We start from the raw sequence: 16,256 nt of genomic DNA on the forward strand, positions 1-16,256 counted from the left end.
ATCGGTGTCGGTGTCGGCGTACTTTGCACACGTCGCCGACAATATCGGTGGAAGCCCCGACAATATCGTTGCCGGTGATGAGCGAAGTAAGCGACACACACAAAAAAATCTTCTCCATATATGAAAACAAATTTAAAAAATAATAATTGGGAAAATTATTTTTTAAAACAAGGACTACAAAAACTGTTCAGAAGAAGTGTGGAGGACGGTACAAAACTTAGAAAGAATAGCCCTATGCCTAAACATGTTTAGATTTAATAGTGTCGTTTTAAATAGATGCTGTAAACATTTTCGTTTGGATGAGAATTGATGCTGCTGTACATTGCAAACTATATTAGTTTTGATTTTTGTTGGAACACTGTTACATATTGTATGAATATTACTTTGTTTTCCATGCAATTAACATTGATGTCATAGTAGATTAAATGATAAGATTCGAATTAGTAATTCTGTTTTACATTGCCCCATACATACACTGGCGCAAATCCCGGGGGGATGAAGGGGACATTTCCCTTCCAATCTTGGAACTGGGGAGATTGTCTCCCCCAATAATCCGATTTGAAATGTGTTTTTTGGGAGAGAAATTTGATTGTGTCTGATCGCCAGAAAGGAAAGTGAGATGAAATTAATGTCCAATCAGAATAAGCCTCAAATCTGCCCGCCTCACAATGTTGAAGACAACTCTGCTCCCCTGATCCTCCACAGCATCGTTTCAAGACTACAGAAATAGCTTGAACATCGCTATATATATAATATGGGAACGATCTTACCCGCCCTCCCCCCCAATGTTGAAGACATATTTGCGCTGTTGCATACATACCTGTCGTTTCTCATTTCTTTTTGTCCATGAGCTCAAAATCCTGGGCAAGGCTTGCATAAACTTTTCGCCATGCTTTTTACTTTTCAATTCTGTCCTTGAAAGAGTCTGTTATCTTATCCCATATGCAAGGTCTACATTCCACAAGTTCAATAAGGGTTAAAATATCGAATGGAAAAATTCCTGCCATCTCTAAAAATCTAAGGAAAACTAGAAAGATACGAATGCAATAATACACAACCTTTTCATTCAGTCACTGTAGCTAAACTGCAGAACTCTATCAGGGACCGATCCCGGTACAAAGGGGAGAGGGAAAACTTGGATACATAGCTATGGTCTTTGTTTTCAATTGCTATTCCACAAATTATTTTTAAAAAGGGGGGATTTGGGATAGTTTTGGAAATGAGAGAAAAAATCTGCAACAAGTGAAGCATAAAGTCACATCCCTATTGTTGAGATCACAATCAAGAAAATGCCAAATGAGTAACTTGTCCTTGGAGCTTTGGAAAGAGTGTTTGATTGTGCTGGTTTCGTTTCAAAATAATAATAATTCTACTTTGGCTTGTCAACAAATATTCTATTCAATCATTGCTTATTGAGTGGAATCGGAAAAAGTGATCTGCACACAATTCTGATGAAAATAAAAGAAAGGAATAATAATCAGGATTTTTTCCATATGCTTATGTTCATAGTGTATCAAACTTTAAAAATTACGCTCAAATTAATTTCCAGAATGTATTAATATTTAAAAGCATTAATAGATTAAAAAATATACCATCAAAGAGTGTGTGTGAGTGAGAGAGAGAAAGAACAAAAATAAAAAAAAGGAGTGGAAAATAATCAAGAAATTGGTTATCTAAATTTCCTATATTCTATTTGGTAATAGCTATTTAGAGGGAAACCAGTACTCTTCAGACTTCCCACATTTTATATTTATTTAATAAAGGGAATTAGCTACTCCAAAACAGAGACTGTAAAAAAATAATAAGCTATTCCGAAGTTGTTTATAGGACAAGATAATAATAATAATATTATACAATTGTAATAGAAAAAAATAGAAACAACAAAATTCCAAAGACAAGAAAGGAAGCAAAAGTACACAGCGCCTTGTCACTCACTCTCTTCATCTAACCCGCTGGCCGGCCGACATTATCGGTGGCGTGTGCATCCAATCATAAGAAAACATTGCCTCCGACAAAATCGGTGTCGGCGGTACCGCCGACAGTATCGGGGTCTTGGCAGACAGCATCTGCGTGTCGGAGGATCGGCCGATAATATCGGTGGCATGTGCAAGCTACGATTTGAATACATTGAAGTCGATTTCACCGCCGACATTATCGGTGATTCCACCGATATTATCGTTGCCGTGTGCAAATGCACTAAGGGGTACCGATGATGAGCCAAGTAAATGATGATCCGAGAATAAAATTGTGGTAGGAAATAGTATCACCCAGAGAAAACCCACTTACACGATGTTGTTCACCGCAAACTTACTTGACCACACTGAGAAAAAAATGTAGGTGGCGTACTTAAAAAGATAGGTTACATGCATAATTTCTGTAGTTTTTGGTCTTAACGTACAGCAGACGTATAACTGAAAACGCATGTTTTATAATACTTTCTGTATAAGTGTTCCATCTATACTCACCTTCCATATGACACAATGTAGGCTGTCAGGATCTCACATACAAATGGACGTATATAACATATAGCTGACAAAGGTAACATAAGTATATGCATGTGATACACGGAAAACTGTTAGATGTCAGACATCCTGCAACGACATAATGTAAAATCTAAGGGCAGTACCTATGTAGCATACTGATAACGTATGCTCCGTACTGATTTCTATAGTATGCAAGAGGATACCGTATATTTGTACAATATACCGCTGTCCGGAGAACAGATTTTTCTCTGTGCAGGGATCGAACGAGTGACCTCATGAAACAAAGGTAATCGCTCTACCAGTAAGACATCTTATTCCTGTTAAAAGATACAAATGGAAGAAAAATTAACTGTCACTAACAAAGATTAATAATCATTTATACGATTTTACTCCAACAGTGGTGAGAGATCTGTTGGGTCAAATAAGCGCTTAGATGTGTCAAGTAAGTGCTCAATTGATGGGACATTTAAGCGTTTAGCAAATAGTGTTGATACGATATTTATCCTAAACTGTTTCGATTCTTTAGAACTATTCTTGTCTTAATTTTTAAAGAAATATTTTTAAACAATTTTCTTTTTAAAAAGCTGTTAAATATTAAACAGTTCTTTTTTCAAATGGAAAAATTCTAAAGATACGTTTTTCAAATTAAAAATTTACAGAATGAAGAACTATACGAAACATTTTAAGCTAAAAACATTCAGTGTATACAAACACTTTGAAACTAAAAACGTAGATAGTTTACACAAAAATTCTGAAAAAATACGTACAAATTAAAAACAAGGTACAGTTAAAAATTAGAATGAAATATAAGTTTCCAAGCAGTTTTCTAAACAAAAAATATTACTACGTACGTATAAACTTCTCTTTTTCCCCCCGTGTCTTTCATTACCATCCGGGGATGGGCGGGCCGCAGAAGGTTATGCCTTCTCTATGGCCAGTGATATAAGAAAAGGTGTGGTGAGGTAATGTGAGATGGTTCTCAAAGGATGGGCCTCTCGACAAGGATGCTGCCTCCCGCCAACACTATTTAATGTCTATCTAGAAGAGATAGTGAAAAAGAGCATATATGATGATGATGGCACTTCGGTAGGAGGTAGAATGATTAGATGCATAAGATTTGCAGACGATATGACGCTTGTTGCAGAATCTGAAAAGAAAATCAATAAAATGTTAGAAAAAATGAGAAAGGGCTTTGAAGAATATGGGATGAAAATAAATGCTAGAAAGACAAAAGCCATGGTGATTGGAACGAAGAGGTCTGTGTCAAATATAAAAGTAGGAGGGGAGAAAATAGAACAAGTGAATAGTTTTCGATATCTGAGTAGTATTCTTAGTAATAACATGAAGTGCGAACGTGAAATAAAAGCAAGGATAGGAATGGCGAAAGAAGCCTTTAGGAGGAAGAAAAGTCTGTTTTGTGGGACTTTGAAGAAAGGGTTGAGAAAAAGACTCATAAAATGCTTCGTGTGGAGTGTTGTACTGTATGGGGCGGAAACGTGGACATTACGTAAAGGTGATGAAAATCGACTGGAAGCCTTTGAAATGTGGGTGTGGAGAAGAATGGAATAAATTAGTTGGGTCGAGTGGAAAACGAATGAGAGAGTGTTAGAAATGGTGGGTGAGAAAAGAACACTTTTACATATTATTAGGAAGAGGAAGAGAAACTGGTTGGGGCATTGCCTAAGAAGAGATTCTATCATGAGGGACGTCCTAGAGGGTATGGTGGCGGGAAAGAGAGGGAGGGGGCGAAGGAGATTACAAAACAGAAAGATCATACGCGAAGACGAAAAAGTTAGCGGAGGACCGTGGAGCATGGAAGCTTCTCAGCTGCGGCAAGTGACCTGCCAATAAAGGTAGAATACCTATGATGATGATGATGATCATGATATCCTTAATAATGAGATGGATGGTTAGGGCGAACAGTGGTGGTCCAAGTGGGTCGCCTTGCTGTACTTCACATTGTGAGTGAATTATGTTATCACTTCTAAAAAGATTGCTTGGTTCGGAGTAGCATTCGTAGATGTATGGATAGTAAGTGGGAAAGTTAGATTTAACAGATTGTAACATTAAGTCGCGGTTGAGTTCATTAAAGGCGTTGCGAAAGTCAATTTTTTAAAAATGCTTTCACTTCAGTATGGAAAGATGAGTAGTACATTCTGGCGGCATGTACGGCTCCGGATGGTATACAGACCTCCGGCATTCTGCTCCAAATAGTATACAGACCCCTAGTTGGTGTGGTGATAGTATATTACTTAATGAATTTCGTATCCGGAAGCAGATAATTTTTGCTGATAAGCGTCTTCAAACATTGCTAACAGCTATCGGTCGAATTCCACCGCTTTTCTTCTTCAGGGGTATAAGTGAGGCACAAAAAAAAAAAAAAAAGTCGGCACTTTCCCAGATATAATTAAGTGCATAAATCCACAAATGCATGTGATTAAGCGTTCCTTTGTTCTCTTATTGCATTATAATTCCCCCAAAGCTTTTGACATCACCCGCACTCTCTACCCAAACTTCCGAACCTCAAACTCTACATATGTGCATGCCCGCCTTCTGTGAAGGATAATGGACCCCTGTATAAAACCATATGATCATACGTTACAATAAAACTATATGTTAAAAGGTTTATTAGGTCGAAAACCCTAAATTAGAATTATGTTACATTTTATTTCCAATGGAAAAATAGATCATTAGCCACCTACAGTAAATCTATAGAGGCATATATTTTATTCATAGGGAACATTTATAAATGTTTAGTTTTAGCAATTTCTGACTTTTCAGGTATGGGGTAATGTACACCTCCCGAAATTTGAAGGAGAAACTATGGCAGTAATAAAGCGTTCACCTCTGGTGCACAGTTTCACTGGTTTCAACAGAACTCGTTCTATGTTATTTTTGGAGGACAAAAACCGCGAGCGTGAACTTTCTCGGGGTCCTCTGTCTCCTTTTATTTTCTCAGCTCTACACTTCATTCCTTATCATCATCATCATCATCATGTTCTTTCTCCTAGACGGCATAATAGTGGGAAGTAAAACTAAAGTTTTTGTTTCGTTTCCGAAATTTGAAACAAGTGGTCATGGTACGAGTGTTCTGTTCAAGAAAATAAACCCCTACATTCTCCCACATTATTATATGTTGCAATGAAGCATCTTCTTATCGGATAAATTGCGTCAAAAACTGACCACGTTGTAAACAAGTGGTAATACATATTGCTAACGTTCATATTTTTAACAACTATACCCTAATGAAACGAAGTCAGACAGCACACAAATTAGTTGAATTATATACAAGAGTATAGAGAAGATTTACCAATTTTTAGTTTTAACAATTATTCAAATTTAAAGGAGGGCAAAATGCACCACTCCCAAAATTACATATCTGTGTCAAATGAAAAAGAAGTGAACAAATGATTGTATGATGCTAGAAAACTGGATCTCAGAGAATAAGTTTGAAAAAGAACCGACTTCATGCCAAATCGTACTGCTTACGTACATTTTTGTTAATATATTGCTTCTTCAATTAAAAGCGTGAACTACTTAAATTTGCCGAGCTATGTATTGAAGTCCCACAGAAATATTATATATATATATATATATATATATATATATATATATATATATATATATATATATATATATATATATATATATATATATATATATAATCAATGTCCAAAATTTAAATGCGGAAAAGGCATACTTCTCACGGATTTGGAAAGGAAGCATCTAGGTACCCATGTCATATAAAAGAAATCTCAACACTTACCAATCAATATTTTTTTTGACAATTCCTAAATTTAGAGGTTGACCCTACTCAAATTTGGGAATGGTCCATCATGATGTCACTGTCCCATAAAAGACAATGACTCTATATTCGCATGGTGCAACCAAGTGTTGTAATTAAGTGACATCTTAGAAGATAAAATTACAACGAAAACCGACCATGTACCGAAACGTTTTATCTTTTTGTTTTATATGTATGTACATACATATGTTTTTGACATTTTTTTAGTCCTGAAAGAAGTCAAGATGAGTCACTCAAGTTGGCAAAAGTTTATGTATATTAACCCTAGAGAAAATTTTTTAATAATTTGGAAATTAATAGGTGGGCCAAGTGTAATTCTGCCGAGATTTGGGAGGGTAACATCAAGGTTCCCATTTTCTATGAAGTAAAATTTACTCATGTATCCAGTTATATGGACATATTTTGCAATAAAATCTCATCTTAGAGGATAAATGACATCAGACGCTGACCACTGGTAAATATATGACATAATGAATTGCTTATGCCTATATTTTTAAGAAATTTTTACTTATGAAGAAACCAAGTTTGACCACACTTATTTATAGTACAGTATGCTCGAGTCCTAGAGGAAATTTGCTAATTTTTATTCTTAACAATTCCAAGATTTAAGGGTCAAATATACTTTTCTTGAAATTTGCAACGAGAGCATCAAGGTATCCACATATGGAGAAAGGAGCATCATATGATCATACAATGCTTTCGTGAAGGGTTCTTGATAAACTATTTTTGGTATACAACTTGAATCCCCATTACACCCAACCCCTTAGAGTACGCATTGTAACCATTAATCAACGTGATGCGATAAAAGCCCAGCTCAGTCCAAGATCTATATTTAAAGTTTCATTTCACTGTTCAGCCGTTTCTTTTTCTTCTCATTTTTTTTTTACCGGGGATGATATAATAGATAACGTCGACTTCATTTTTCTTTATATAAATAAGTTTACAGATATGTTATAAGTGTGTATCGAGTTGGCGGCAAGAAAATAAGATTGTAGAGGATATTATTATCAAATTTCCTCTTAGAGACATGATGCTTTCTTCTAACAATCTAACATCTTTTCTTTTACCTCCTAGAATTGATATATAAAATAATTTCGGTTCTTATTACGGTAAATATTCACTATTAGTCAAATCAGACCTCCATATAGTACACATGATTGTTCTTTAGGAATAGATATACTGTATCAACTGTATTTATCTGCAACTTATTGTTATCTTAAGCACGATATAACAAAACATCATTGTTACTATCTTAGAAACTACCTCAGCAATACTTTGTAATCAATATGGCTCCCTCCTTAAATTCATAGCAGGTGTCTTTACGAGCATATTGTGAATTACGCGTATTTGATGTAACGCTGAAAGAAGCGCAGCAATAACAAACAGTCAAGCAAAATGTACTTTAAGAAAAATGAAGATGAGATGAGCTGAGACTGTTAATAATTACTTGGCTTGGATGAAATTATTCTGTTACTTTAAAATTTTCATAGTTTGTCCACTTAAGAATCTAAGGGAACTGGTAGCCTACACGACTCTCTCCATGAATACTTCATAGACATTACTTAAGAATATATAATAAGACCTCAAGCTGTAGTTTTTCATAGTGTGTGCAGAAGATCTTTTCAGGTTTATGGTAACATATTCGAACGTTAGTGGCCCCGCATAGCGTAGTCGCTAACGCTTTCGCCTTCGGTGCGAGGGGTGCCAGGTTCGATTCCCGGTGGGAGCACTCGGTCGAGAAAATGTAAAAGTCTTTTTCAGGCCAGCGATCCTGAATGAGTTTTCCTGGGTTTTCCTCATTCACCCCAGGCAAATACCGGAGTGGTACCTAACTATAGGTCCCAAGCCTTTTAATTCCTTCCCTTTCCCCGGAGAGCGTCATCCCTCATATGTGACGGGCTAAATGGCCATAAATCCCGAAATTCCAGAAATCTAAATACTAAATCCTAAATATTCGATCGCTAAATAGCACTACCCGTGAACTCTGGAGATTTTACTACGGATAGTTCGAAAGTGAGGTGTTGACTGAAAAAAAAAAAAAAAAAGTAACTCATATTTCTTAATATTTGTGACATTGTACTTGTAGGTATTTGAGATTTAAAAAGTCGTCTCTTTCACCTTCAATAGATGAGGTAACTAATATGCTGTTTATCCATACATAATTGCAGAGTGATAATTACTTTTTTTAACTAACTATCCACGACATAAAAAAGAGATATATTTTCATGGTAGGACCTGGTACATGGTAGGACCTGCCGAAAGCCAGAATACTTAATACTAATACTAATACTACTACTACTACTAATAATAATAATAATAATATCCATTTAGTGGACATGCTTGGATTTGGAAATACGTTAGGGTTGCTGATGATGTGTTAGGGCAAACTCCGTACTACACGATGAACGGGGTGTGCAGTGAACTAAATAGATTGTGATAGTGTAAAACGGGCGACTTCTGTACTTTCTAAAGGGAGAAAATTTTTGCTCTCGTTTATATAGTGGAAGCGTAACTGACGAAAATAGCAGATGTGTTGGGCGCATAGTGACGGACAGTGTTTAAGTAGAAGGCAGTCTCGAAGAGGAACAGTGATAGGAAGAAAATCCTCAATGACAAGTTGAGCCGATTGTCACTTCCTGCGACTGTGATGCAAGTAATGTAGGAATTCAAGGATTATCTCCCGCAACTTGTTTGATAATTAAAGTCCATCATGAATTGATTTGATTTTTAGTTTAGCGTCCCGTTCAGCAGCGAGGCTATATGAGACGTGGACCTACAGTTTAATTTGAAATCCGATCCACATGAGCTTCCGCCGTGAATCTATCTTGGGTCTCCCACGCCCAAGGCGCGTACGCTAACTGCTTAGCCACGAGGGAGCTCCCATCAGGAATTATGTGACGTGGACATGTGGGATCGGTTTGCACGGGCGAAACCACTGATAAAGGACCTATCCACTTTAACGCTTTTCTATGATACAAATAATGCCGCAAATATGCAACATGAACCGCTGACTGCAAACATGTAAATCTGATTGGGTGAGTCGTCGTTCACGTTATTTCCAACAACGGGCCTTGTATATAAGAGACGTACGACAAAGAAATTTATAATGTTCAATGTGTCCTCCCAACTGTGAAACGTGACGGCGTTCTCAGATGCTGTGAGCCATATTATCCTGATTTTCAAAGAGTCGTGTGCTCTTGCTTACCGGTTGCGTCACTATCCGTGGTTATGCAACCATTTTAGGGGAACACGTATTTCCTATGGCACAGATGTTGTCTCGGGGGTATGACTTCATATTCGTGGATATAATGTGCCAATTCAGACAACTAGAGGTATTGCAGCGTGGTTTGATGAACATCGGGATAAAGTTAAACATCTCCTTTAGCCAGCCTCATTTCTAGCCCTACACCAAATTGCTTTGGTGGTCCGTTTTCAAGACATGAATCTAGCGCAGACTTTTGCTCCTGTTCTTTCTTACGGAACCGAGTAATGCATTGCTCGCAGAATAGTGTAATATTCCACTTGATATCATTCACGATCTGTATGAGTCCATTTCACGTCACATCAGAGCTACTCGAAGGCAAAAGGTGCTCAAACGTCATATTAATTTTGAATAGGTTGTACTTTTCCAGGTGTTTCCAGGAAATAGATGTGTTACGGATATCCTCACGCATAATTTCGACATATATTTACCGATTGAGGTGCTTCTTGTTTCGTTCCAAAAATTCTCACGTAAATCATTTTCTCGGTGGTCTCATCTAAATTTCATCGGGATCTAATGGTTATGTTTAGAAATGAACCTTGAAACCCCACAACGAATTCAGTGTTAACATCATAAATAACCGACTTCATTGTGTGTATGTTTATGTATTACTTTGATATGGGTACAGCGATTTTAGTTATCCTTTTTTTGTTTAAAGAATTACGGTATCCTGGGTATTTTGAAAAGGAGGTGATAATTGGCTTTTAAGTCAGTCCATGAGACATTTCAATAACTGACAGTATTAATATCATGATTGTGTATTTGTCCACGCATAATGCCGTAATAGATTCACTGATAATAATGTTTGTTTGTTTCTTTCATTCTTTTAAAAAAGAATATGTTTCCGTGGTGGTCTCATGTAGTTTTCATTAGAATATGATGATAGTGTTTGGACCTGTATCATATCTTCATCGTCTAACAGTATTAATACCATAATTACATGTTTGTTCATACTTAACAGTGTATGCGTAGGCCGATTGAAAATACTTGCTGAATCGTGTTCTGTAGACCTACTCATTTTATATAAAGTTTGTGTTGCACTATCGGGGTAATGAAAAAATGGAAAAATAAAAGGATTTTTAAAAGAATAGTCAACGTCTTTGAAGAAAGCACAATAGTTAGCAGAAAATAAACACTTTTTACAACTACATTAACGACTTCGAAAAAGAGCTAGAAAGCAGAAAATAAGTTTAGAAAACTGCTTAAGATGCTATAAAACGCAGAAAATAATATCACTAAAGGTCAGAAAATACTAATTACAAACACGCATTTTACGATTGGCTCTTAACTTGTCCACCGAGATACTAATGGTGTTGGATCTAACACTTGTAAGCTGTGGAGGGTCCTGAGTTGTGGGCGCAACCAGGGACTCATGCTACTGCTGTAATGGTGCAGCAAAATAGAGGGTTAAACTCAAGAACTATATTTTTAGATATTGTATCATCTTTGTTATCTTAATTTTATCTTATCTTCACTTTCTACGTATTCTTCACCTCCGTTACCCAAGTTACTGTTATATCACAACGAATTCGACGAAAATATATATTTCTACTGAACAATCAACATCCTTAACTTCTGGTTCAACTGGTTATATTAACAAAACTAATTAACGCAAATCAGCAAGAGATTTCGGGCAGGCTTCGATATCGCACGCGAGCCGCCGCCCAAAACCGCGAAATTAGAAAACAAAAAGGTAGTCACTGCCAAAAAGAGGGTCGTTCATCACAACCTATGCGATCTACGCCTATATTTTAAAACGGATTGATACAATGAACTTTGATATCGACTAACACCCTCACACCCTTCATCGCACTCCACTTTCCCTTCCATTTTCAATCACTACATTTCATTCCTTGAGAATCCCGACGCTCATGCAGTTTCTGCTTACAAAGCTTGACACCGAAAACATATAAACACATTGAGATGATTGAAAGGATACAATAAAAATTCTTGAGATTACTTTTTATAGAAAAGCTTATCTGTATCCGGACTATGAATCATATTTAGGGTTAATAAAAAAATTCAGTATACACACTTTGAAACTACAGAGATAACTTACGTTTCTTTTATTTTTACAAAAATTGCTACATGGTAAATTTTATCGTCCTGATCTTACTTCGAAATCCCAATTGTCTGTTCGTGAAGTATAATCCGGATAGGAGATAACATTACAAGAACTTGTAGCTGTCATAAAAGAAAAATCTCGAAACCCAATCTTTCTATTTACTGTGTACATATTACAACTTCTTGAAAGCAAGAAAGGTATTTCCACCTATGCAGCACTGCACTCTAGTGGAAAAACAGTGAGCCTCCTCATTAAAAACGTGTATTTTGGCGCGTTTAAAATTCTCAAGCGTTTTACTATTATTATTTTCTGACTTTTAGCCCTTTTAAATTATTTTCTGCTTTTTATCGCTTTCCAATAGCTTTTTGTTACCATATTTGCTGCTTTTTGTCGCTTTCTTTGAAGTTGGTTAATATTTTTATAAACAGTTTCATGATATTCTAGAATTCAAATATTGTTTTACGATTAATGTGTATACATCTATAAGTAAGCAAAATTTACAATAATACTGAAAAGCATTTGAGGATTTACTTCCGTACAGATATTTCAAACTCTTTGCTATGCTTTATATGTAACTCCAATAAGTTCGATTTACTTCTTTAATATGATAGTATGCGATATATTAATACATTGGTTTATTTCAGTTTGCAGTAGTACATTATTTCACGAAATATGGATCAGGAGAAGTGTATTTTGGTTCAGATGCAAGTTCGAATGAAAGTTCTGACGAGGAATGGCAAGATGGTGCACAGGAAGGAACATCTTTCTCAACAAGAGATGAATCGGTAATTACTTATTCGGTGATGTATAATTTTCTTAAATATAATTTTCGTAAATTTAATTTTCCTATAATATATCGATATTACTATGTATAAATTGAATGATATAAATGAAAACTCGTCAGTTTTGTTGATGTTTTTATTTTTTCAAGAAAACAATTAGACCACTTGATGTTTGAGAAGAACATGTGCAGCATACAAATACATCTAGATTAACTGACAAATCAGACTGTCTGAATTGAAATGTATTTAGTTCTTGTCATTCTTTAAATTTGGGATTGTGGTTTCATGTAGAAATTAGTTAGTGATAACAATAAAATTTCCTGAAAACTAGTGTTAATAACTGAGAACTCAGCTTCCATTTTTAATTCTTATCTCTGGAAATAAACTTACTTATTACGACTCAAGAAGTTTCGCGAAAGTTCATCTACACTATTTTCTTATTTGCTTCTTTTAAAGAAAAACTTTAATTAAAAAATATAATCCTTTGTTCGTGGGAAATAAGCTGTGATACATGCACAACTCTTTGTCTCATTAAATAGCTCTTAACCAATATTTAACAACAGATATAAAATACCGATTAGGCTATTCACTAGTCATTATTTAGTCTAGAAGTATAAAGAGCTACGAGTAAAAGTAACAATTGAGTCGATATACTTTCAGGGCGAATTCATAGTTTCTTTATAAATTTGTTCATTATTTGTTTCTTCTCAAATGTGAAACGTTGCTATAGGAATATGATAGAATTATATAAAAACATTGTTGTTCAATATCAAATTTAATCAATATCTTACATGGATAGAAAAGTGAAATTGAAAACATGTAAAATTTTAAATGTAAGGGCATAACATTGTGATTATTGTGATTTTTTTCAAAGTTTCATATACATTAATAATAGCAATTATAATAATTGGAAGTAATGACATTAAAAATTAAATCTTCAATGCATTTCCAAACTTTTTGATGAGTTTATAATAACGCTAAAAGCAACTATCATCTCAAATTATATACAATAACACTAGGCAACAAATTGAAACTTTTTTTTTGTAACTGGAATGAAAGTATCTATTCTCTACTAATTTGGGGTCGCTGAATTCAATGGTGTATTTAGAAATTTTCTATCACGTCACATTTCTGAGTTACAGAATATGGGGTTTCCATATCCCATCTAGGCTCACTGTATACAGCGCATCATGTATTGGGATAGTAAAGTAATAAATCATTCTTTTCCGCACCGAAACTGAGAAGACATACTAGATAAATAGTTTTACGAGGCAGTTACTTGCTACTGTTGGAAATAAACCCCTGATGATCTTTTGTGTGATTTAGTGTTGAACTCCCTGCACAAAACCCAACAGTAGTCGCCCATCATTGAAGCATCTCATCTACCTTGGTACCGGCGTTTCATTTGGGAAATTTTTTGATGGAATCGCTCTCCGTGTAAATCATTCACGTCACACAAGTTTGGAGGGAAACGTCCAAGTGAGAATCAAGGAAATGTAGCTTCAATGACATGCGACAACCTAGAACTTGATAGGTTGATATCAAATCATCGACCAACTGTACATAGGGAGAACTCCTGTATTTTCCTAGGAAACCGTCAAATGACGCAGCAAATGCATTCCATGCAGCGACTTCAAAATGGTTCATTTTATTTTCAAAACCTGTGTCATGAAGTAATTTCCTTATCTGAGGGCCGGTAAAAATCCCTGCTGCAACCTTTGCTTCACTGAAGTTGGGAAATTTTTCCCTTAAGTATTTGAAAGTTATGCTCTCCTTGTCCAGAGCCTTCACAAATGTACGCATTAAACCAATTTTAATGTGCGATTTGGTTAGCATCAATCGGTGGAAGATGTTGTATATTTTGCTCACCAGCTCACGCTTAGACCAAACCCATTGTACATAGTGGTTTGCAGTGTCTCGGGTATTCCACAAACACAAGAAAAAAAACAACTATACTTTGTGAATCCTCCTTGCAAACCCTGGATGATGGCTACAACTTTAAGATCACAACACAATTTCCACTTAAAAGAGTTGTATTTTATGGCAGAGAGCACTTCATCCATGGTTTGATACGACTCTTTCATACCTACGGCGTCGGCAATGGGTATGGACGGCCACTGATTGCCGTTATGCAGAAGCAGTGCCTTTAAACTCAACTTAGAGGCATCAATAAACAGACGCCATTCCATTGGGTTATGTTCAATTGTATGGAACAGTCCATTCACATCGGTACACACACATATTGAATTCTCCATCTGATAGAACTGTGCGAATTCCTTCTCTCTATTCCTGTACAGTGAAATAGACGTGCCTGGTGCTAAAAGATGCCACTTTTGTAGCCTAGATCCAAGTATCTGGGCCTCATTTTTTTTGTCAAACTCAGGTCTCGCACTAAGTCATTAAGTTCAGGTTGCTGAATGACGTGAGGCAACTGGTCATTTTTAAATTCCCATTCTGATAAAGAATCACTTTCACTTTTGTTGCTATAATTCTCACTTTCAGTCACTGTGCTTGATGATGCCTAGGGGATTGGCAAATCCGGCCCGTGTGGTACCGATTTCATCGCTGACATCATGTCGGCATACACAATAGAATGTTTATTTTTACTGGAGTAACGTGAAACACTAGTCAGACAAAAGTAACAATCCGTTGTGTGGTCCTTCGGTTCGCGCCAAATCAGGGCACTCCGAAATTCATTGCTCGCTTCTTTCCTTTCATCCACTCAGTGAGTGTTATCACACATGATTCACAACACACATGAGGTGCCCATGATTTATCTTGATCGCCTAGGGGCAATCAAGGTATGCTTTGTATACTGTCCGTATCAATGCGAAATTAGTTTCCTATGTGATTTTGGTGTAAACTTACCACACACGTAACGGAAGCAGTTTGGATTTGTAACACAGCCGAGTTTACGGTTCCGTGCTGTGGCCATTAAGTTCCAACTTGAGTATATTTTTATCCAAACCACAGAAACAAAATATTCTATTCATAACATGCTGTCCAATACAACTACGTAAAGCGGATGAACTGCAGCAACTACACTTCCACTACGATAAAAGACAAATAACACAACAATCACGAGAAACTCCCACCGGTTTATTTATCACGGGTAAAGATCTAGCTGACTGATATACGCCACATGTTTTTTTTCTTTAGTTCAGCAGTGTTTCCAGCAATATAAATATTTTTTCGGGCGCAACATAGCACCGGAAGTGACGTCACGCGTAACTCGAAAATGGTAAACTGGAAAACTTTGCATTACGAATTTGGATTCAGCGCATCGGAATTAGTAAAGAACACATATTGGTACCGCAGTTACAAAATGGCTGTCACATCGTGTTGTCTATGCAGAAGATTAGATTCGATTTGGAATTGTTTGTTACCTGTTAGATCTGATTTGGAATTGTTTGTTACCTGTATCAGGTTTATATAACCATGTCAAATTTATTTATTAAGATGAGGGAAGGAAGTCTCTATGCTGTTAATGTGCTTGTTAGGATTTAGATATCTGGGCTCTCGGAATCTTATGGCCAGTTAGCCCGTCACGTTTGAGGGATGACGTCCGTCGGCGAGCACACTATCCGGGGAAAGGGAAGGAAGAAAGGATTAGGGAAGGAAGGATGCGCCTTGGGACTTATAAGTTAGATACCAACCCGGCATTTGCCTGGTGTGAATGAGGAAAACCTCATTCAAGGTGGCTGGCCTGGAGAAACTGTTACACTTTTTTGACCAAGTGCCTACACCGGGAATCGAACCCGGGATCACTCGCACCGAAGGCGTAATGTGGTTGTGTTGCTACTTCCTTTCTTTATCTAATGTAATCAAGTCAGGAAATAAGCTCCTCGTTGAAGCTATG

General features: G+C 36.4%; 1 protein-coding gene across 2 annotated transcripts in view; it reads left to right on the forward strand.

Annotated features, from left to right (window-relative positions):
* The window catches only part of Grd (gamma-aminobutyric acid type A receptor subunit Grd), a 1,945,208-nt gene that overhangs the window by 1,918,113 nt on the left and 10,839 nt on the right, over positions 1-16,256 (forward strand). For both annotated transcript variants that reach the window (XM_081752088.1, XM_081752089.1), the window contains one exon: positions 12,260-12,400. In XM_081752088.1, coding sequence (XP_081608214.1) covers positions 12,260-12,400 — 141 coding nt within the window. The remainder of the gene's footprint in view (positions 1-12,259; positions 12,401-16,256) is intronic.

This window comes from Thermobia domestica, chromosome 3, assembly GCF_964235325.1.
Source record: "Thermobia domestica chromosome 3, izTheDome1.hap1.1, whole genome shotgun sequence".
Classification (NCBI taxonomy): Eukaryota; Metazoa; Arthropoda; class Insecta; order Zygentoma; family Lepismatidae; genus Thermobia; species Thermobia domestica.